General features: G+C 47.5%; 1 protein-coding gene across 2 annotated transcripts in view; it reads left to right on the forward strand.

Moving 5' to 3' along the window:
- IP3K1 (inositol-trisphosphate 3-kinase-like protein) overlaps positions 1 to 22,127 on the forward strand; it is a 198,116-nt gene that overhangs the window by 13,858 nt on the left and 162,131 nt on the right. Inside the window, exon 1 of one of the 2 annotated variants that reach the window (XM_069310555.1) lies at positions 6,190 to 6,243. The exons of the other annotated variant lie outside the window; for it this stretch is intronic. Coding sequence (XP_069166656.1) covers positions 6,205 to 6,243 — 39 coding nt within the window. The 5' untranslated portion in view covers positions 6,190 to 6,204. Of the gene's footprint in view, positions 1 to 6,189; positions 6,244 to 22,127 lie in introns of those variants that run through there. 2 annotated transcript variants of the gene reach the window in all.

Here is a 22,127-nt window from a genome sequence, read left to right on the forward strand (position 1 = left end):
ATATATTTCTCTCTAATACACACACATGCCCCCACGAAGCAGCAAGTAGCAGCTGTCTAACTCCCAGGTACCTATTTACTGCTAATTGATTAGGGTGAAACAAACTTTGCCCATTTGTTTCCGCCGGAAATCGAATCATTAGGACTACGATCCTCAAGCGCTGTCCACTCAGCCGCGAGGCCCTGTGTGTGTGTAATTACCTAAGTGTAGTTACAGGATGAGAGCTACGCTCGTGGTGTCCCGTCTTCCCAGCACTCTTTGTCATATAACGCTTTGAAACTACTGACGGTCTTGGCCTCCACCACCTTCTCAGTGTGTGTGTGTGTGTGTACTCACCTATTTGTACTCACCTATTTGTGCTTGCGGGGGTTGAGCTTTGGCTCTTTGGTCCCGCCTCTCAACTGTCAATCAACTGGTGTACAGATTCCTGAGCCTACTGGGCTCTATCATATCTACATTTAAAACTGTGTATGGAGTCAGCCTCCACCACATCACTGTGTGTGTGTGTGTGTGTGTGTGTGTGTGTGTGTGTGTGTGTGTGTGTGTGTGTGTGTGTGTGTGTGTGTTACACTGGACATTACAAACACCATTGACTGGGCAAAGCACCTTGGTCTGCTTGCAAAGTTTCAAACACTGGGTACTTTACTTAGGCTTCATTTCTTACAGCTAATTAGGAACTACCTTCAAGAACGGTCTCTAAAAGATGATCCTCGATGGAGCAGAATGTGAAAGTTACTCAGTTGGTGGAAGTGTAGCGCAGGATGTGTGTGTCTGACCTCCTTCTTGGGGAATGTGTGAACCTCTAAATCCTGAAGGTTTATTCTGTGCTGATGGCTGCACTCTCAGCTTATACAAGAGAGGAAATGCCAACTGCTCTAAGACTCATTAATCACAAACTTGCAGCAATTTCCTCCCCGGGGAAGATGATGGCCAGTTACATCTGTGACAGGGAAAACGATGCATAACCCGTCCTCTTGTAAAGTACGTCGCCTGTCGGTCGTGTGCGCTACGACCAAAAAAGGCCATAATTTGAAAATCAAAAATAATTGAAAATAAATTGTGGATTTTTTTTTCCTAAAACAGTAAGTTAAGGGTCTTATGGTAGGTTAGGAGGGCAGGAAGTTCTCCTAAGGTTTCAAAACGTCATGAAAACTTTAATTGAAAGTTTCCTCTCCTAACCTAATAGCCTAAGCCAGAGGACCCAAAACAGAAAACGGAACAGTACGTCACTTTCGTGAGCCGATTTCGATTTAAATTGTCTTTTTTTTTTAGCCTGAGTGCGCATACGAGCGAAAATCGACGTAATTTGGAAGAGGACGGGTTGGGCAATGATCATTACTTTAATGTATGATATTAAACCCTGGTACAGGTATTGGGTGGACAAAATTTTGGGGTTTGTGATGAAGTCGTCATCTTGGGGGAGGAAGTGTGACTCTTCAGTGACCACGAAGTGCCACGTGTTGAACCTAGCAAGCATGGCATGGAGTACAAAGAAAGCATTTCAGTCGACAATAAAATCCGTGTGTGTGCGCGTTTGTTTAAAAGTTGGACCTGGCATTATATCAAAGGTTCAAAGGTTTCAAAACACTGCTCTGGGACACCAACCCAGTCAGTGATCATGTATCGCTTGGCGCCCATTTACAGTATGTTGCCTCAACGTGTCGCTACGACGTACAGTCCGGTCAGCCGGGCCTCTGAAGGCCTTGGTACTGTGTTGACGCAAGCTCTGTGCTGTTGCTAACGTGGTTGTATCTTAGCAACTTGGTACTAAATATAGCTCGGTTCTAATGGCAAATAATCTCAATATATGTTTCTTACAGTCAGGCTTAAGATGAGCCGATGTAAGGGTTGAAGTTCTCAGCTTGCAGTTGCGTTAGGATTAAAACTTGGTCTTAATTAACGAAGAAAAGGGGGTTCGTTGAGGCGGAAAGGATCAATGGTGGTATTGCGTCATCTTGTATCGTACATAACCATGTAACCTCTTCCTGTTACCCCCCCCCCCCACTCCAAGCACCCCTCCCTCCCGCTGCATAGCCTTCCCGGCTTGGTGCCTCCTTCTTGATAATTACTGGCTCCCCCCCCCCTCCCTCCCTCCCCTTCCCACATCTCCCCCTGCCACTTCATTCTTTTTCCTCCTCGACGAACCACACCAGAAGCGACAAGTCTGGTGACGGCTCAATCTCCTCCCGAGAACCCACTAAATTACTGTTCATCTACTGACGTCTTTCCCAGAAACTCGCTCCATAATGAGATTTTTTTTTTTAGGGTACAGAATTGTGTACAAGACCTGTGTATGGCTCGCTGCTAGTGGGACTGAGTGAGGTTGGATGTGACTACCTGTTGCGTGTGTGTAAGTACGCAGTCATGCACGCGGTAGGTTGAGCTTTAGCTTTTGGATCCTGGCTTTCAACCTTTCAATCGAATAACCTGCAGGCTGCCAAACCCCTTTGGCTCTTGTCACGTCTCTGTTTGAAGCTGGTCTGCCTCTACCTGCTTACGTCCTATGTGGAAGATCAAAGTGATCCACCGGTAACCGAGTTTTTGGCCACCATGCTGCACACCTTTAGACCTGAGCCCCGGCTAACTTGATCTGGTTCCCCCCTCGCCCTTGGACTCACCCTTCACGCCTCCTTGACAGCCTCCTCCTCCTCCTCTTGTTCAAGGCTGAGATGTCTTTGAGATCTGAGTAGTCTTCACTGCGGTGACATCAATTCCTCCACAGCTGGTGATGCGTGTACCATGTGCTCACTCGTCAGAGTTCCAGGCAGCGGACATCCAAGACTCTAACCTGTCTTGTATATTTAATCTGACTCACAAGAACATAAATATAAAATGAAGCCACAGAATGCCTTTTGACCTCATAGGAGACAGCTCCTGGTTTATATGCACGCAGACATACCTTATTTATTTGTTCCATAATCAACCCAATTTCCAAACCTGCATTTTCTCGCGTTTTTTCCTGAATTTACCTGAGACGCCACTATCTCTCGAGTAGCCTCGATGGAAACAGGAAGCCGGCAGCTTGTCAAAGATCCCGCCCCACCCCCCTCCAGTTTTCCTGAGGATTTTATCCAGCTGGATTGCAAATTCCAGCAATATCTTGGCATTTGCGGCTTCTGAACTTGCCTAAACGTTTCTACTTTATATGTGGGAGCTCGTGAAACAGAGGCCCCGAGCGTGTTATGCTTCTCCAGATCATCAACTGAAGCTCCCGTGCCCTAACTGCAGCCATGGTAGGCTCCCATTGGCTGAGCATAAACTTGAATTTCTCTCATTGGTGCATTCCAAGCGCGGCCTTCCAGATTGGTTGGTTTGGATGACAATTTGAATTTAACCGTTAACGGAACATTCTAGTTTCTCTGACGTTTGTCTCGCTGACGGAAACTATACGATTTATATCCTAGATACGTCATATATGAATGTGTATTTGTTTAGGATTGTTTAGGATTCATTACCAGGTCGGTCAGTAATCCAGTCAATTCAGTTAGTACATTAGTGAATAAGCTTATGCAAAGCAGGTAGACTGCCAGTAAACAAGCCAGGTAGTTAATCAACAAGTCAGCCAGCTAGCCAAACAACAAGCCAGTCAACAGGCCAGTTAGCAAGTCAACAAGCCAGTTAACCAGTCAGTGAGCCAGTCAGTCAATAATTCAGTCTTCTGTCCATCCTCTCCCGTCTATCCGTCTATTCGTCTTGTGTCTGTCACTCCGTCCGCCTGATCGTTTAGTAATGCGAAGACAGGAAAAAAATGGAGGGAAGATAGGAAATTATATTGAGCCAAATATATATATATATATATATATATATATATATATATATATATATATAATGAGTAAGAATGTGGAGGAGGAAGAGGGAGGGGTGAGGGGGGGGGAGGTTGGAGGGGAGTTATGTGGAATGGTATTAACTGTGAGTATTTCCTGCTGTTCCAGGTAGTGTGATGGGAACCCGTGCTTATCTGGCCCCGGATGGTGATGCTGCTGGTGGTGCTGGTGGTGCTGCTGGTGGTGGTGGTGATGCTGCTGGTGGTGGTGATGCTGCCGTCCTTAGTCTCACCGTATTATCTTGCTGCTCTCACATGACCTCATCCCTTTGTCTGCTCCCTCTTGCTTTCCCTCTCTCTCTCTCTCTCTCTCTCTCTCTCTCTCTCTCTCTCTCTCTCTCTCTCTCTCTCTCTCTCTCTCTCTCTCTCTCTCTCTCTCTCTCTCTTCACCCTCTTCTTCCCTCTCTTCTTTCCTCCCTCTTCTTTCTCCCCCTCTTCTTTCTCCCCCTCTTCTTTCTCCCCTCTTCTTCCCCTCTCTGCCCTCTGTTCTTCCCTCTCTTCTTCCCCCACTCGTTGCCCTTGGTCAGTGGCTTCGTACTCTCACGACTCTAGTTGTGTTGAATGTGTCGGGTAAACGGGGTCGCGTCTTGTTGAATGTGTCGGGTAAACGGGGTCGCGTCCTGCTGAATGTGTCGGGTAAACGGGGTCGCGTCCTGCTGAATGTGTCGGGTAAACGGGGTCGCGTCCTGCTGAATGTGTCGGGTAAACGGGGTCGCGTCCTGCTGAATGTGTCGGGTAAACGGGGTCGCGTCCTGCTGAATGTGTCGGGTAAACGGGGTCGCGTCCTGCTGAATGTGTCGGGTAAACGGGGTCGCGTCCTGCTGAATGTGTCGGGTAAACGGGGTCGCGTCCTGCTGAATGTGTCGGGTAAACGGGGTCGCGTCCTGCTGAATGTGTCGGGTAAACGGGGTCGCGTCCTGCTGAATGTGTCGGGTAAACGGGGTCGCGTCCTGCTGAATGTGTCGGGTAAACGGGGTCGCGTCCTGCTGAATGTGTCGGGTAAACGGGGTCGCGTCCTGCTGAATGTGTCGGGTAAACGGGGTCGCGTCCTGCTGAATGTGTCGGGTAAACGGGGTCGCGTCCTGCTGAATGTGTCGGGTAAACGGGGTCGCGTCCTGCTGAATGTGTCGGGTAAACGGGGTCGCGTCCTGCTGAATGTGTCGGGTAAACGGGGTCGCGTCCTGCTGAATGTGTCGGGTAAACGGGGTCGCGTCCTGCTGAATGTGTCGGGTAAACGGGGTCGCGTCCTGCTGAATGTGTCGGGTAAACGAGGTCGCGTCTTGCTGAATGTGTCGGGTAAACGGGGTTGCCTCTTGTTGAATGTGTCGGGTAAACGGGATCGCGTCTTGATATATCTATATCTTATATCTTATATCACATATATATATATATATATATATATATATATATATATATATATATATATAAAATATATAAAATATGGTTTGTTGACACTGGCTCTCGACAGGAAATGAGTGCGTGTGTGTGTGAGGGAAACTTTCGTCTTATTGTTATAACAACAGTTTTTTTTTTTAAGAACGTCTTTGAAATCATATATAAGAAATTCCCTTTCCAAGAAACCATGAGTAGTCAGTTGATTTACATGAGATGCTAGGTAGAGTTGAATGGGAAACTGCACGTAGCAAGTATTGGAGTATTCACATACAAAATAGTGTTTACTAGTAGTGTCCAAGAGTGTGTAAACACTCAAAACATGAAGACAATTCTGCGAAGAAAGTATATTGTAGTTTGCGAAGTGAAATTGGTTGAAATTAGTGTTTGAGAGATTAAGGGGCTCCGCTCTCAAATGATATTGAAGTTAATCGTTGCGGTGTAATTCGTGGTGAAGTGATGAACATTGTCGTCAAAGTGATAAGAAAATCTTGCTTGGCTACTTAAAGAAAGCTTAAAAGTGTGCTTTGAAAGTCAAGAAAATAATTTGTGAAGAAGTGTCGTGATGTTTAAAGACAAAACCGCCTATACTGAAATATTTAAAAATACCCCATCCCCCCCTACGCCATTAGACCCCCTTAAACTTACCCCCCCCCCCCCCCCTATTGAAAGAGCCCATCCAGCCCCATTGAAAATAATTTAAAGATCAAAAAATTTGTAACACTATCGTTAAACATATTGAAAATATCTTAGTGTGTAAACACATGAAAATTTTAGTGGAAAAACAAAAATACAATTCGTCATTAATAACGAATAGTGCTAAGTTGTATAATACAGCAGATCAAGAATAGTGAAAATAAGAAAAATGAGACTAAAACTACAACGAAAGTGAGAGTTAACTGGAAAGAAAAAACATCAACTATCAGGGACAGGAATAAGCCTGTTAGACCTACCGGAGGTCCTCCTACGCCAACCATTAACCTGCATGTATGAGAGGAAATGAATTAAGTATACATAATCATCTCCAGGTAAGTTACGTAAAGAGGACTTCTTGACCTTTATTTTTGTTTACTCTGTACGCCTCAGGAGGAATTAAAACTTTGTTTATTTGTGTATACGTTACCCCCTTGAACGACCTTGAACCGCGGGCATCTTGACCCCCGCAAGGTACCCCGCAAGGTGAGATCCCAAATATCCCCAACAAAAATAACTTACTGGAGCGAAAGAGGTGATAATATATGTTAGACTTGAGCCGGTGGAGGTGCCATAAGCACAGGGAACACTTTGAGAATCACAGTCTCGTCACTCTTCTCCCAATAAGAAATAAGAGGATGTAATAATAAGAGGACCTCCCAATAAGAGGTCTTTGAGGTCCCTCAAAGGTCCTTTGAGGTCTTTGAGGTCCCTCAACCAGAGACTGTGATTCCCACTCTGGCCAGCAGAACCATTCTGGAAATTGTCTATACATCAACCAACTGTACATGTGTCATTGATGTAACTTCTGGCGACATTTGTGTCGCTGGTTTGGGGATTTGTCGTGGTTGTGATGTCTTGAAGACTTAAATGAATGAAGCTGTTATTAGTGTGTATGGGCAGCAGAATTCATGGGTAACAAAGGGAGTGTTGATGCTATTCCTAACCCAGTCTATAGTAACGGAATATCTGCCGGGTACATACTAACGATGATGGTAGCTGACTTAAACTGTTCCGTAGGGAACGTCCTTCCTAACTGTAGTGTATGTATTAACCGTTTGATTAAGAGTATAAGTGATCCTTTGTGTTGGATGAGTGTTGATAATTGTGTATTCAGCAGAACATGTGTTTGATTTCGTTTGCATATGTTTCGTTTTGAAAATAAATAGATAGAAATGTTAGTTGTTGCTCATTGGGGGGCTTTTTAACTTTGCAAATGACAATACAGTGTTCTTGTTATTCATCAGGAACATTGATGATTTAATTATTATATGTTACTTGAATGTTTGAATATGTTTTAATAGTGGAGCCAAGACTTGGCAGCACTGGGCTTCTTTTGTTTTTTAATTGGAATTTTCTGGAGAAACTTGAGAAGACGTTATCTCACTCGATTGAAACCTTCACTTGTGTTCTCTTGTGTTCACTCGTGTTAGTGTTGTGAGTGAAACCTTCACTGGTGTTACACTTCTTGTGTTTAATTACATAAAAAGTATCAATGATAACAAGTTGATGACGCCTTAAGAAGGGATCGAACCCGCATCTCTTGACTTTCAAGGGAGTTGTTTTTTGTTTATCTTGGATACATTAGATTCTTTTGCTTTCATTGTGCAATTACGAACATAATTGTTGTAAGCAATAAGCCTGTTAGGCCAAGCTCTCACAAGTCGCTTGAAGAGTCGAGCAACTCCCAGAATCTAGGTACTATCCAGGTATATAACACCACTTACCACCTACAGCGCTCCGAGCAGGCCAAAAAGTTGATTATTGAAATAGAGTTACACCTTGGGGTAATTTATAATATAAGAGCAAAGAAAACTGGAGAAGACCTGCTGACCAGTACGAGGCAGCTCTTACCTATATCCACCCAAACGCCTTCATAAATATGTCTATCCTACGCTCGAAACAAAACACGTAGGTTGTGTTACATCCAAGACAATAGGGGGAGAACTGATGGTGGTCTTAGAGCAGCGAGACGCTCTGAGGTCATGCCGGAGCTCACACCAGAAATGTTTAGGAATGCTAAGCTGGATTGTGGCGGTGTGCGAACGGGTAGGAGAGCGAGAGAGAGACAGGAGTTTGGTGGGAGGTGTAATTAGTACGGGAGCGGGGATAGAGGGGACGAGGGCTAGGAATAGAGGGGACGAAGGGGGATGAAGAGACCCGGACACGGCCGGGTACCCCTTGTAGTACTATATAAAACCATAATATAATAGTCTTGGCGCTTGGTGAGAGAAAACTGTACGACATTAGATATTAGTAATGCCAGGAGCACTGTAGCCATCTCAGTCATGCCTGGCGGCTGGATGACGTGCTCCAAGTTGGCAATATTGTGCCGCTCCTCCTGTGTTTGAGTTGTGTTACTGCCACTGTTGTGGGTGGTGGGAGGCGTGAGGGAGGCCGGGCTGGCTAGTAGCGGCTGGGCGCTCAATCTTTATTATCACCCTAGTAACCAGGTTATCTTTGCTCCTCCTGCGTCGTTCCATGTCCTTGTGGCCTTTGCACTATAAAATATATATATATATATATATATATATATATATATATATATATATATATATATATATATATATATATATATATACACATAATTAAATATATTATATATATATATATAAATCTGTGTTAATCTATAAACATTAACTATTTCGTTGTACAAGTGACCAATTTACTTTAAATGCAATGAACTAAGTCAATTCTAAATGCGCTTCCATTTATGAATGAAGATACTGATTAATTTTTTTTTTTGCTAGTTGACTTTAGAGTAGGATTATGTACATGTTGCCACATATGTGATGCGTCACTCTCTCTCTCTCTCTCTCTCTCTTGGTCTGACACTAATCAATATTTAGCACTAAATAACTTAACTATTACTCGAGTTGAAATGGCAATTATATCGAATTAATCCCCCGGACAGGAATTCCTTATTCAAAGTGAGCAGATAATCATGTTCATTTAATTTTGTGTATGCAAATATTGTTGGTTAAGCTTGGTAACGGTGGGCACGGTAACGGTGACGAGTTATGACACGGTGGTGGTGGTGTTTCAAGCGAAGGTGAGACATGTATGGGAGTTTTAGGCGGGTATATCTGGGAGCGACTTCGTATGGGCCAGTAGGCCTTCTGCTCTTAACTAATTGTAATGTTCTTGAACGTGTTTAATCAAGTCTAATAGCGCAGTATTTTATTATTATTGTTTCAATACAAATTTTGGATCGCAGGATTTTCAAAGTGTCATCATAGAAATTCAATTCGAGTTTATATGGAGAATTCGAGAATGTGTGTGCTTTTACGCCATAGGAGTGTTCGCCAAACACACAACGAAACTACGACGTTGCTACAACGTTCGAACAAGTTTTAACACCTAACCAGTTATAACAACCAATATAGCAAGTTGTGACAACGTTCTAATCCGTCATAAACACGTTAAGCCAAGATGTAACAACTTTATTACACGTTGTAACAAGCAGAAAATAGGAACAGTTACGATTTGTGTTTCCAGGGGATCGAGCTCATCGTGGTTCAGTCGGTAGTGCATGATTCCTGGCAATTGCAGGGATGCAAGTTGGACCCAATTACAAAACCTTAGTATATTCCCATAGCCAGAATTAGCCCGGGAAAGTGTCCATTTCCATTGCATTAATATATATAAATATACATTTATATACTTGTAATCGTGTTACACAAACAATGCTGTTATTGTGATAACGGGTTGATAACGTTAAGTAACCATAAATTACTGCGGATGGTATTTGCGTAGTAGTAGAAGCATCCTCTTAAGTAACCTAGACGCACAAGTGTGTTTACGCGATTGGCAATCTCATTGGCAGTGAGTGGATCACCACCAGTCGCTCTCTCTCCGGAAGGTGCAATGTTTTGCCTCTGAGCATTATCTTCGACCAATGAGAATTGAGCTTTGAGTGTAAACTGTGCGGGAAGGGTGTTTAGAGCGGCGCGTCGGGTCCCAGAGAGCGGTAGTGGCGGGCGCCAGGATGGTCGAAGCCAGCACGTGGTCTCTAGGGAGTATGATCCAGGTTTTACAAACACATTATATTCGTAACTGTTCAGAATTAATAGTTTAGAGACGTGCTACAGGTAGGAAGGAGAGAGGTGTTGAAGTGGTGAGATGTAAATGTCAGTTTCATCATTGACTGTGCTGACATATATATTTCTTTTCTCTATTGGTAAAAATGACAGTGTATATATATATATATATATATATATATATATATATATATATATATATATATATATATATATACAATGGAAGGGAGTACCACCTCTAGCTGGAAGAAGGGGGACCCATAGCCTCGGAGAAAACCACGTATATATATATATATATATATATATATATATATATATATATATATATATATATAATATGCGAACAAGCCTGAACAGTCTCCAGGTATATATGCAACTGAAAACTCACACCCTAGAAGTGACTCGAACCCATACTGCCAGAAGCAATGCAACTGATGTACAGGTCGAGTGGTTAAGGGATCCTTTACATCAGTTGCATATTGCTTCTGGCAGTATGGGGTTCGAGTCACTTCTGGGGTGTGAGTTTTCAGTTATATATATATATATATATATATATATATATATATATATATATATATATATATATATATATATATATATATATATATATATATATATATATATATATATACAAAGATCAAATCCAGTATTTTACAAGATGCACGACAGAGAACACTCGGGCCAGGAATGAGAGACATAAACACACTAATAAAGTCACAACGACTCAGTCAGCCTCAACCAAACTTGTATAATACAATGAATTAGAAGCGTATAATGTGCGAAAGGTCGACCACTGTACTCAAGCACATAGTAAAGTCGACACAAGACGCATACAACCAAAGCTACGGTGGCTGGTACACCCGGGTAGGATACGGCACTTTAGTACGACGGTTTGCTGACGTTGGGGGAAGAGAACGGGCTGGACAAGGAGGTAGCAGGTGAGCACCTTGCCTGAGGCCAGGCACCAGGATAGAACCCGGGCTACTTGTAGCAGCCGTCACGCGCGGTCAACAGTCAACTACACTACACCTCTCGTCAGCACCTCCGGAGGGGGGCAGGAGTCGGACGATACCCTCGCGGGGCTCGGTAGTGAATCTCCGTCTCCGCCACTCGCGCGCATTCCTCTACGGGAGACACCTCACCCCCACCACACACACCTCCCCGCTATCAGCCCCTGGCCGTCAGGGGGCTTCCACGCCCCGCAGGGGGGGGGGCTTCCACGCCCCGCAGGGGGGGGGGGCTTCCACGCTCCGCAGGGGTGGCTTCCACGCCCCGCAGGGGACACCATCGCGGTAGCCTCGACCAGACACAACTTCTGCTCCTCAAGGTCAACAGCCACATGAGTGATCGGATGCCTGGGGCCACACTGGGAGGTGAGGCGTCGCCCTGGGGCTCCTGTACCCACACGCAACATCCCAACACCTGATCCTACCGTAGACGGCGTGACCACCGCTCACACACACACGACCAGGAGGCCTGGTCGACGACCGGGCCGCGGGGACGCTAAGCCCCGGAAGCACCTCAAGGTAACCTCAAGGTAGCTTACACCTGGGTCGCCAGCACCTGGCACCAGCCGCGATGCCGTCATCGCGTGCACTGGGTCTCCAGTGCCCTCGGAGCCCCGGGGAAAGTCATCCTCACGCAACAAGTTGACACTTTCCACCGCCTCAACACATCGCCGCCAGATGGCCAGGCAGCAGCGCACTTGACACAAGTGCGCTGCTGCCGCTCATACTGTGCTGCAAGGCGGGAAGATCCTCACCGAGATGGCGGAGGACGCCGCCCGTACACGCCGGAGATCAGATTGATTGATTGATGAAGATTAAGCCACCCAAAAGGTGGCACGGGCATGAATAGCCCGTAATTGGTGGCCCTTTTGAGCCATTACCAGTATCATTAGCTGATACTGGAGATCTGTGGAAGTGCGACTGCACCCTACGTGACGGGAGATGTCTCCCGTGTGTGTGTGTGCGGGGACCAGGACCTTGCCCGGGCCACATGACAAACGGGGTTACGAACTCCAACACTCTTCCCATAACGTCTCCAACCACTTGGGCTGGACGGTAGAGCGACTGTCTCGCTTCATGAAGGTCGGCGTTCAATCCCCGACCGTCCAAGTGGTTGGGCACCATTCCTTCTCCCCGTTCCATCCCAAATCCTAATCCTGACCCTTTCCCAGTGGTATATAGTCGTGATTGCTTGGCGCTTTCCCTCTGATAGTTCCCTTCCCATAACGTCCTATCAACAGGCGGATCTTGCATCTAATTATCCATAATATTCTAGCAGTAATTTCCATACGGAGACTCAATCTTCACTCCCGTGGAGGGGGCTGTGGATTACAGTTACGATAATTACAATTACAATTCTTCCAAGGAGTGCCGGACCAACCGGGCTGTGGTGGGTATGTGGGCCTGCGGGCCTCTCCAAGCAACAGCCTGGTGGACCAAACTCTCACAAGTGCCGGACCAACCGGGCTGTGGTGGGTATGTGGGCCTGCGGGCCTCTCCAAGCAACAGCCTGGTGGACCAAACTCTCACAAGTCAAGCCTGGCCTCGGGCCGGGCTTGGGGAGTAGAACAACTCCCAGAACCCCATCAAGCAAGTATCAACCAGGTATATATTCCACAAGGGATATATATCCCTTGGTGGTCAGGAGCCATCGTGTACAGAAAGCATGGAGTGTTACAAGGGGAATAGCCAAGGTTGACAGTGACAGCCTGATTAAATAAAGAAAAAAGTAAGACGAGAGGACACACGTGGAAGCTCCAAACGTGAGTCTAAGAACTGTAAGGTATAATTCTCGTACGCTGTACTGCTGGTCAACAGATGGAACGCACTGAAAGAAGAAGTTGTGGAAGCAACCTCCATCCACAGCTTTAAGGACAGTTTCGACAACAATTTGAATGCCAGAATAGTTCAAATATAACGCAAGAGGGGCAACGAGACCACCCCACCAAACACACACACAGAAACTACGACGTTGGTACAACGTTCGAACAAGTTTTAACACCTAACCAGTTATAACAACCATTATAGCAAGTTGTAACAACGTTCTAATCCGTCATAAACACGTTAAGCCAAGATGTAACAACTTTATTACAAGTTGTAACAAGCGGAAAATAGAGAGAGTTTCGGTTTGTGTTTCCAGGGTGCGGTAAGCGGGGGAATAACGAGGTAAACTTCACCTCGTAAATACCGATAGGTAATTACTAGGAAGTAAAACACACGCATGGGAGAGGAAATGTTACAGGAGGCGGAGAGTGGGAAGACTTAGCAAAGAGGAGGGGGGGGGGGGGGGGAGGAGGGGTAATATTGCAAAGAATCTGTCCCGCGAAGCTCACCTCGACCAGATATCATCAACGGTGTATGCAAAGTTTGTCAACGTAAGAACTTCAGAAATCTAAGTACGAAGTCGCTCAAGAAATTGTATAACACATATCAAACCAAACCTAAAATAAGCGGCTCCAGCATGAAGCCTTAATATTGTTTAACAGTAAATTTAGCCGGTCGATTAAATTTAGCCAGGGGAGCCGGTCGGCCGAGCGGATAGCACACTGGACTTGTGATCCTGTGGTCCTGGGTTCGATCCCAGGCGCCGGCGAGAAACAATGGGCAGAGTTTCTTTCACCCTATGCCCCTGTTACCTAGCAGTAAATAGGTACCTGGGAGTTAGTCAGCTGTCACGGGCTGCTTCCTGGGGGTGGAGGCCTGGTCAAGGACCGGGCCGCGGGGACACTAAAAAAAGCCCCGAAATCAACTCAAGATAACCTCAAGATAGCCGGAGAACGTACAGGTTTACCCCAAGACTAGTCCTAGAACCGAGAGGAATGAATTACGTCGGAAAACTGAATTAAACTTCACGCGAGAGACATGATTACCACATACAAAATCCTCAGGGGGTGAAATTGACAAGGCAGACTCGGACAAGGTATTCAGCAACGGTGGTAGACGAACACGGAGGCACAGGTGGACAAAAATGACCAGAATGAGCCACACAGACAGGAAGAGTTTCTTCATTGTTATAGTAACACATTCAATACAACAAAAAGTGCAGTGATAGAGGCAGCCTACATGATCTGCTTAAAATGCACATATGGCAGAGCCTAATTGGCTCCGGAACCTGCACGCTAAGCGGCCGGAGGCTCACAGCCGGCGGGACCATTCTCACAGATTTGCTCTGGAATATATATATTTCTAATATAAATGATCGCAGGATCGGAGACTAATTAGGCAAATTTGTCCACGAGGCCAACAGGGCCCAGTTGAGGCCCCAAGAGTGGCCCGTCCACCCCAGACAACACCCACACGGGGACCATGGGGGCCCAGTTGAGGTCCCCAAGAGTGGCCCGTCCACCCCAGACAACACCCACACGGGGACCATGGGGGCCCAGTTGAGGCCCCAAGAGTGGCCCGTCCACCCCAGACAACACCCACACGGGGACCATGGGGGCCCAGTTGAGGTCCCCAAGAGTGGCCCGTCCACCCCAGACAACACCCACACGGGACCATGGGGGCCCAGTTGAGGTCCCCAAGAGTGGCCCGTCCACCCAGACAACACCCACACGGGGACCATCGGGGCCCAGTTGAGGTCCCCAAGAGTGGCCCGTCCACCCCAGACAACACCCACACGGGGACCATCGGGGCCCAGTTGAGGTCCCCAAGAGTGGCCCGTCCACCCCAGACAACACCCACACGGGGACCATGGGGGCCCAGTTGAGGCCCCAAGAGTGGCCCGTCCACCCCAGACAACACCCACACGGGGCCATCGGGGCCCAGTTCATCACGCGTGGATGATGATGCGGAATGCGTTGAAGACGACGCCATTGGCTCCACATACCCTCCAGACGAGAGAGAGAGAGAGAGAGAGAGACACATTATGAGAGGGGGAGTTTTCAGTGGAAAGCGCCAAGTCATTACGACTATATAGCACTGGGAAGGGGTCAGGATTTGGGATGGGACGGGGGGAAAGGAATGGTTGCCCAACCACGAGAGAGAGAGAGAGAGAGAGAGAGAGAGAGAGAGAGAGAGAGAGAGAGAGAGGTTCCAGAAGAGGTAGAGAGAGAGAGGTTCCAGAAGAGGTTCCAGAAGAGGTTCCAGAAGAAAAGGTAGAAGAGGTTAGAGAGAAAAGGAAAGTAGAGGATTCGAGCTAAAAATATATTTTTGATTATAGAGTGAGCGGTGGTTATAGGAGGGTATTAGTGACTGTGGCTGTCTCGAGAAGTCCAAGTGTATGCGTGAGTGAGAGGGAGGTTGCGTGACCAACCTTGCGTGTGCTGGCCGCTGACGTCTTGATTGTTGTCTGACCCGCTGGGAGACACCGCTATAGGTATCTCCTGGCCTTGGTGGTCCTCCCCGGGGCTTGTGTAGCATACCTGGCCTTCCCCCGCCCCCCCTGGTCAATACCTGGCCTCCCCCCTCCCCCCTGGTCAATACCTGGCCTTCCCCCTCCCCCCACTGGTCAATACCTGACTTTCAACCCTGGTCAATACCTGGCCTCCCCCTCCCCTCACTGGTCAATACCTGACTTTCAACCCTGGTCAATACCTGGCCTCCCCCCCCCCCCCACTGGTCAGTACCTGACTTTCAACCCTGGTCAATACCTGGCCTCCCCCCTCCCCTCACTGGTCAATACCTGACTTTCAACCCTGGTCAATACCTGGCCTGCCCACCTTTCCCCCTGGTCAATACCTTCTGATAAGGATTGCTCGATTTAATATACCTTTATGGAACAATTTCTGACTTGAGAGTATGAGCGCGAGAGGTAGCGACCCTTCAACATTGATGGAGAAGGAGCGAAGGAGTAGCACAAGACAGTGTACTGGGTACAGACTTTCTTCACTCTATCCACTATCCTCAGCCTAGTACTTGTAAGGAGTGCCTGATACACCACAGGTGTGTACAGACACTCGTGTCCTTCATCAGTTAGGGGCCCCCACAGTACTCTCACGAAAGTGTGTGTGTGTTAAGGTGACATTGTGGACACGACTATATGGGTTTAAATTTCTCCGTGGACAAAAACATTTTTTGTGGCATCTTTCAAGACGTTTGACACATCAGGAACCATATATATATATATATATATATATATATATATATATATATATATATATATATATATATATATATATATATATATATATATATTATATATATATATTATATATATATATATGTCGTACCTAGTAGCCAGAACACACTTCTCAGCCTACTATGCAAGGCCCGATTTGCCTAATAAGCCAAGTTTTCATGAATTAATTGTTTTTCGACTACCTAACCTACCTAACCTAACCTAACCTAACTTTTTCGGCTACCTAACCTAACCTAACTTATAAAGATAGGTTAGGTTAGGTTAGGTAGGTTTGGTTAGGTTCGGTCATATATCTACGTTAATTTTAACTCCAATAAAAAAAAATTGACCTCATACATAATGAAATGGGCAGCTTTATCATTTCATAAGAAAAAAATTTGAGAAAATATATTAATTCAGGAAAACTTGGCTTATTAGGCAAATCGGGCCTTGCATAGTAGGCTGAGAAGTGCGTTCTGGCTACTAGGTACGACATATATATATATATATATATATATATATATATATATATATATATATATATATATATATATATATATATATATATATATATATATATATATACACACACACACACACACACACACGCTGCGGCTGATCACGACAGCTAATAAAGCCAGCCTCGTTTCTAGACCTCATTTTCAACACAAACATTACCTGACAATCTCACATTCAACATCTAAAGTCAACATTGGTCAGAGATGGTGGAATGTTTTCACACGCAGCGGGGGGTAGGGGGGGGGCGTTGACCCCAACTGCTCACGGAACTGATCAATTCTGCACTAGTAGAACTCTTAGATAGCGTATTTATTTTAAAGAAATAGGCAAGTCAGTGCCCTAGTTCTTTTTAAGACTATACTCGTATTTTTTTTTTTTTTTTTTTTTTTGAGATATATACAAGAGTTGTTACATTCTTGTACAGCCACTAGTACGCGTAGCGTTTCGGGCAAGTCCTTAATCCTATGGTCCCTGGAATACGATCCCCTGCCGCGAAGAATCGTTTTTTCATCCAAGTACACATTTTACTGTTGCGTTAAACAGAGGCTACAGTTAAGGAATTGCGCCCATTAAATCCTCCCCGGCCAGGATACGAACCCATGACATAGCGCTCGCGGAACGCCAGGCGAGTGTCTTACCACTACACCACGGAGACTGCTGTATTCGATTCAAGGGTTCAATAAACCCTTGAACTATATGTTTAACACATCTCTAACCCACACACAATCGACTTGAGAATGGTCCAGGACGGACCGAAACGTCGTCGTCCCTTCAAATTCTAGTGTGTGGTCTGGTCAACATACTTCAGCCACGTTATTGTGACTCATCGCCTGCATCTCTAACCCTGTCCATGGAGGACAGAAGAAAATGTATACATGCTGGTTAGCATTGTAAATGTGTGGCCACGTCTGTGGTAGAAAATAATAATACTAATAAAAAACTCGTATTCGATTATATAGTATTAAGAAGACTGTAGTAAAATATGACGTAGATGGGAAAGAATTAGAGTACACCTCCTCCAAGGAGTGCCGGATCAACCGGGCTGTGGTGGGTATGTGGGTCTGCGGGCCGCTCCAAGCAACAGCCTGGTGGACCAAACTCTCACAAGTCAAGCCTGGCCCCGGGCCGGGCTTGGGGAGTAGAACTCCCAGAACCCCATCAACCAGGTATCAACCAGGTAAGGGCTGCAAGACTTGCTAAAAAAAAATGAATTCTGGATAAAACAGGCGTTTCAGAGACACTAAATTTGACCGTGAATTAAAAGACGATAACAATAATTATCAATACTAACACGTCACATTTCGACGTATACTCCATCTATGGGCAAAAACTGGCGTACAAGAAAATGGTAGCGGCTCGCAGAGTTGACATGCTGTCCCGTTTTCTGTTGATGGGTCCTCTGGTAGGCTAGGATAAGGGCACGTTAGTACGGCAGTTTCTTGACGTTGGGAACGTCACAGGGCCTCGTGGCTGAGTGGACAGCGTTTGGGGGTCGTAGTCCGAATGTAGCCCGGGGGTTCGATTCCCGGCGGAGGCGGAAACAAATGGACAAATAAGCTGTTTATTTAACCCTGGGGAATCTGTTCACCTAGCAGTAAATAGGTACCTGGGAGTTAGACAGCTGTCACGGGCTGCTTCCTGGGGATGTGTGTGTGTGTGTTAGAGAGAAATATATGTAGTAGACTATAGGGGACAGATATATTGGTTAGAAAGGCGGGGTCCAAGAGCTAAAAGCTCGTTTGTACAGACACAAATAAATAGTAAACACACACACACACGCGCGCACAGTGGGGGGAGCGGTGGCTGAGTAGACAGCACGCTGGACACGTGATTCTGTGGTCCGGGGTTCGATTCCAGGCACCGGCGAGAAACAATGGGCAGAGTTTCTTTCACCCTGATGCCCCCTGTTATCTAGCATATAAATTAGGTACCTGGGAGCAGAGCTCAACCCCTGCAAACCGCAACTAGGCGAGTACACACACACACACACACACACACACACACACACGCACACACACACACACACACACACACACACACACACACACACACACACACTCTCACACTCTCACACACACACTCACACACACACTCTCACACACACACACACACACACACACACACACACGCACACACACACACACACACACACTCTCACACACACACACACTCTCACACACACACACACACACACACTCTCACACACACACACACACACACACACACACACACACACACACACACACACACACACACACACACACTCAAGGTGTCTGTTGTCTTTCCTTGGATACACACCATTGATAACCGAGCACACAGTAACAGCTGCACACTCCTGCCATGTGTACCCACTGTACCCCCCTTCCTTCCCTCACCTCCCCTCGCCCCCCCCCTTCCTTCTCCCCTCGCCCCCCCCCTTCCTTCCCTCACCTCCCCTCGTCCCCCCTCCCTTCCTTCTCCCCTCGCCTCACTAAAGCATAAATGATGTCACGCTCATCACTGATCCCCCCCCCTCCCCTCACTCCATGTCCCCCGGGGCTCGTCTCCAGACATCACCCTCACGCACTCAGCCTTCTTTTGGAGGGAGAGGCTGGAGGAGGCGCTCCACCTGTTGTTGTTTTTTTTGACGGGAGAGAGACGGGTGTCCTAGAGGCAGTGTGAGTGACAGTCACACGGGGAGACGGGCGTCCTGTGCCACCGTGAATGACAGTCATACGGGGAGAGGTTACTTGGCACCTTACAGCAAGGTGCCCAGCAGAATTGCGGTAACCAGGTCGTCAGCGAGTGGAGGGCTCCGACAGGTCGTCAGCGAGTGGAGGGGCTCCGACAGGTCGTCAGTGAGTGGAGGGCTCCGACAGGTCGTCGGTGAGTGGAGGGGCTCCGACAGGTCGTCAGTGAGTGGAGGGCTCCGACAGGTCGTCAACGAGTGGAGGGGCTCCGACAGGTCGTCAGCGAGTGGAGGGCTCCGACAGGTCGTCAGCGAGTGGAGGGCTCCGACAGGTCGTCAGTGAGTGGAGGGCTCCGACAGGTCGTCAGCGAGTGGAGGGATCCGACAGGTCGTCAGTGAGTGGAGGGATCCTCCAGGTCGTCAGTGAGTGGAGGGCTCCGACAGGTCGTCAGCAAGTGGAGGGCTCCGACAGGTCGTCAGCGAGTGGAGGGCTCCGACAGGTCGTCAGCGAGTGGAGGGCTCCGACAGGTCGTCAGCGAGTGGAGGGCTCCGACAGGTCGTCAGCGAGTGGAGGGCTCCGACAGGTCGTCAGCGAGTGGAGGGCTCCGACAGGTCGTCAGCGAGTGGAGGGCTCCGACAGGTCGTCAGCGAGTGGAGGGATCCTCCAGGTCGTCAGCGAGTGGAGGGCTCCGACAGGTCGTCAGCAAGTGGAGGGCTCCGACAGGTCGTCAGCGAGTGGAGGGCTCCGACAGGTCGTCAGCGAGTGGAGGGCTCCGACAGGTCGTCAGCGAGTGGAGGGCTCCGACAGGTCGTCAGCGAGTGGAGGGCTCCGACAGGTCGTCAGCGAGTGGAGGGCTCCGACAGGTCGTCAGCGAGTGGAGGGCTCCGACAGGTCGTCAGCGAGTGGAGGGACCCTCCAGGTCGTCTCCAAATAAATACATTTTCTATACATCAGATTCGATAGCTTCGTACGCTTCAGCTTAGCCAAATCCATTTCAAATTTGACGTTTAGTTACCCTGGATTAGGTTACTGGTGGATAGAGAGATAAGAGATTATAGACGTCAAGACGTCAGTGACGCACGTGCCTCCCCCCCCCACAAGACGTGCCCTAAACCCCTCTAAGACGAGTCTGGGTACATGAAGCAGTGTGAAGTTTCATCCTTGTGTAAAGGAGGAAATGTATATGTTTATCTCTCAGAATGTTTGGTAATATGTTTATTGTTTGTGATGTGTGTATATGTATGTATTAACACGATGTACTGAACGGGGTGAGAATAGCTTCAGCTACCTCATCCCTTTGTGTGTATTTTACCTCAATAAACTGATTTCAGTTTGTATTCAGTTAGGCAGTATTAACAAAGGGGGATGATTGCGCACGGGTTCGGATAAGCATTTGCGTCATTGTTTAACGGTTCAACAATTAAAACATTGGGGTGGAAGCCGTTTATATCCCCCCCCCACCACCCCCCCTTCCCTTCTCCCTCACTCCCCCCTATCCCCTAACCCCAGTCCCCCTCCCTCACTCCCACCACAAGTGTGGGGAAGCCGTCCTTCACCGCCCCCTCCCCCCCTTCCCTCTCAGCAACCCTCGGCCGGGGGGATTCATCACCCATCCATCCACTGACGAAACCTGTAGATCTTTCTTCAGTCATGACGGCTTAGCTTACATTTATTAAAGAGTTTAAATAACTCCCTCGCTGTGCCTTGGGGGTTCCTAAACTGTTTAGATAAATGTCAACAGAGCCGCTAGAGTCTCTGAAAGATGTACAGGTTTCGTAAGTGGCTGCACAAATGATTGATCAATCCCGGGCCGCTGTTTTATTCCATTGGAAGAAGAGGGAATTATCAGGGAAAGCGTCAAGCCATTACGACTATATAGCCCTTGGAAGAGATGGGACGGGGGGGGGGGGAAGGAATGGTGCCCAACCACTTGGACGGTCGGGGGATTGAACGCCGACCTGCATGAAGCGACACCGGCGCTCTACCGTCCAGCCCAAGTGCTTGGGACACGCTGTGGGACTCCCACACTTCCCGTCAATCATCTCCGCGTCACAAATGTTGAAACAAAACTCGCACCTTAGAAACGCACGCGCATAAATTATGTGAATTAAAATAAATAATCATGCAGAAGGCGAATATTGGCCTATAGGCGGCGGTTGAGAATTACCCCTCTAATGTATGTATGGGCCTAACGGCTGAGTGGACAGCACGCGGGATTCGTAGGCCTAAGGTTCCGGGTTCGATCCCCGGCAGGTCGAGTTTCTTACACCCTGATGCTCCCTGTTCACCTAGCAGTAGATAGGTACCTGGGAGTTAGACAGCTGCTACGGGCTGTTTCATGGGGGCGTGTAACAAAGAGAGAGGCCTGGTCGAGGACCGGGCCGCGGGGACGCTAAGCCCCGAAAACATCTCAAGATGGGCGCACTGTAAGATCCATGCCCAGCTTGGAGACTGGAGGCTTGTGGGAGACACACACACTGGCCTCCAAACAGGTCCGGTGACAGACGATTGGGCAGTGACGACAATTATTCAACACATTGGTTAGCAACATTATATGTCGTACCCAACACGTGACATCAACCCGTGACAGCCAGCATGTGACATCAACCCGTGATATCAAGCACGTGTCAGCCAGCACGTGAGAGGCGCGGCCGGGGGTTCCACTGTCTACTCCTGCAGGAATAGTGACCCAACTCCTCTCTATCAACTGGTCCGCCTCACCATCAACGTACCAACCCAAGCAACCCACCCAACCTGTCGAGGCTGACACATCGAAAACGTCAGGGATTACCGGGCTGGAATGTTTACGAATACGTCGCATTTTTAACGGAATGGTCGATTATATGAACAATGCGGAATCTACCAGTACACGCAAAATTCCGGTAGGAATGTTATAGTTTGTGTTCTCTATACGTTCGTTCTCCT

The sequence above is a fragment of the Procambarus clarkii genome, chromosome 67 (genome assembly GCF_040958095.1).
Source record: "Procambarus clarkii isolate CNS0578487 chromosome 67, FALCON_Pclarkii_2.0, whole genome shotgun sequence".
Lineage (NCBI taxonomy): Eukaryota > Metazoa > Arthropoda > Malacostraca > Decapoda > Cambaridae > Procambarus > Procambarus clarkii.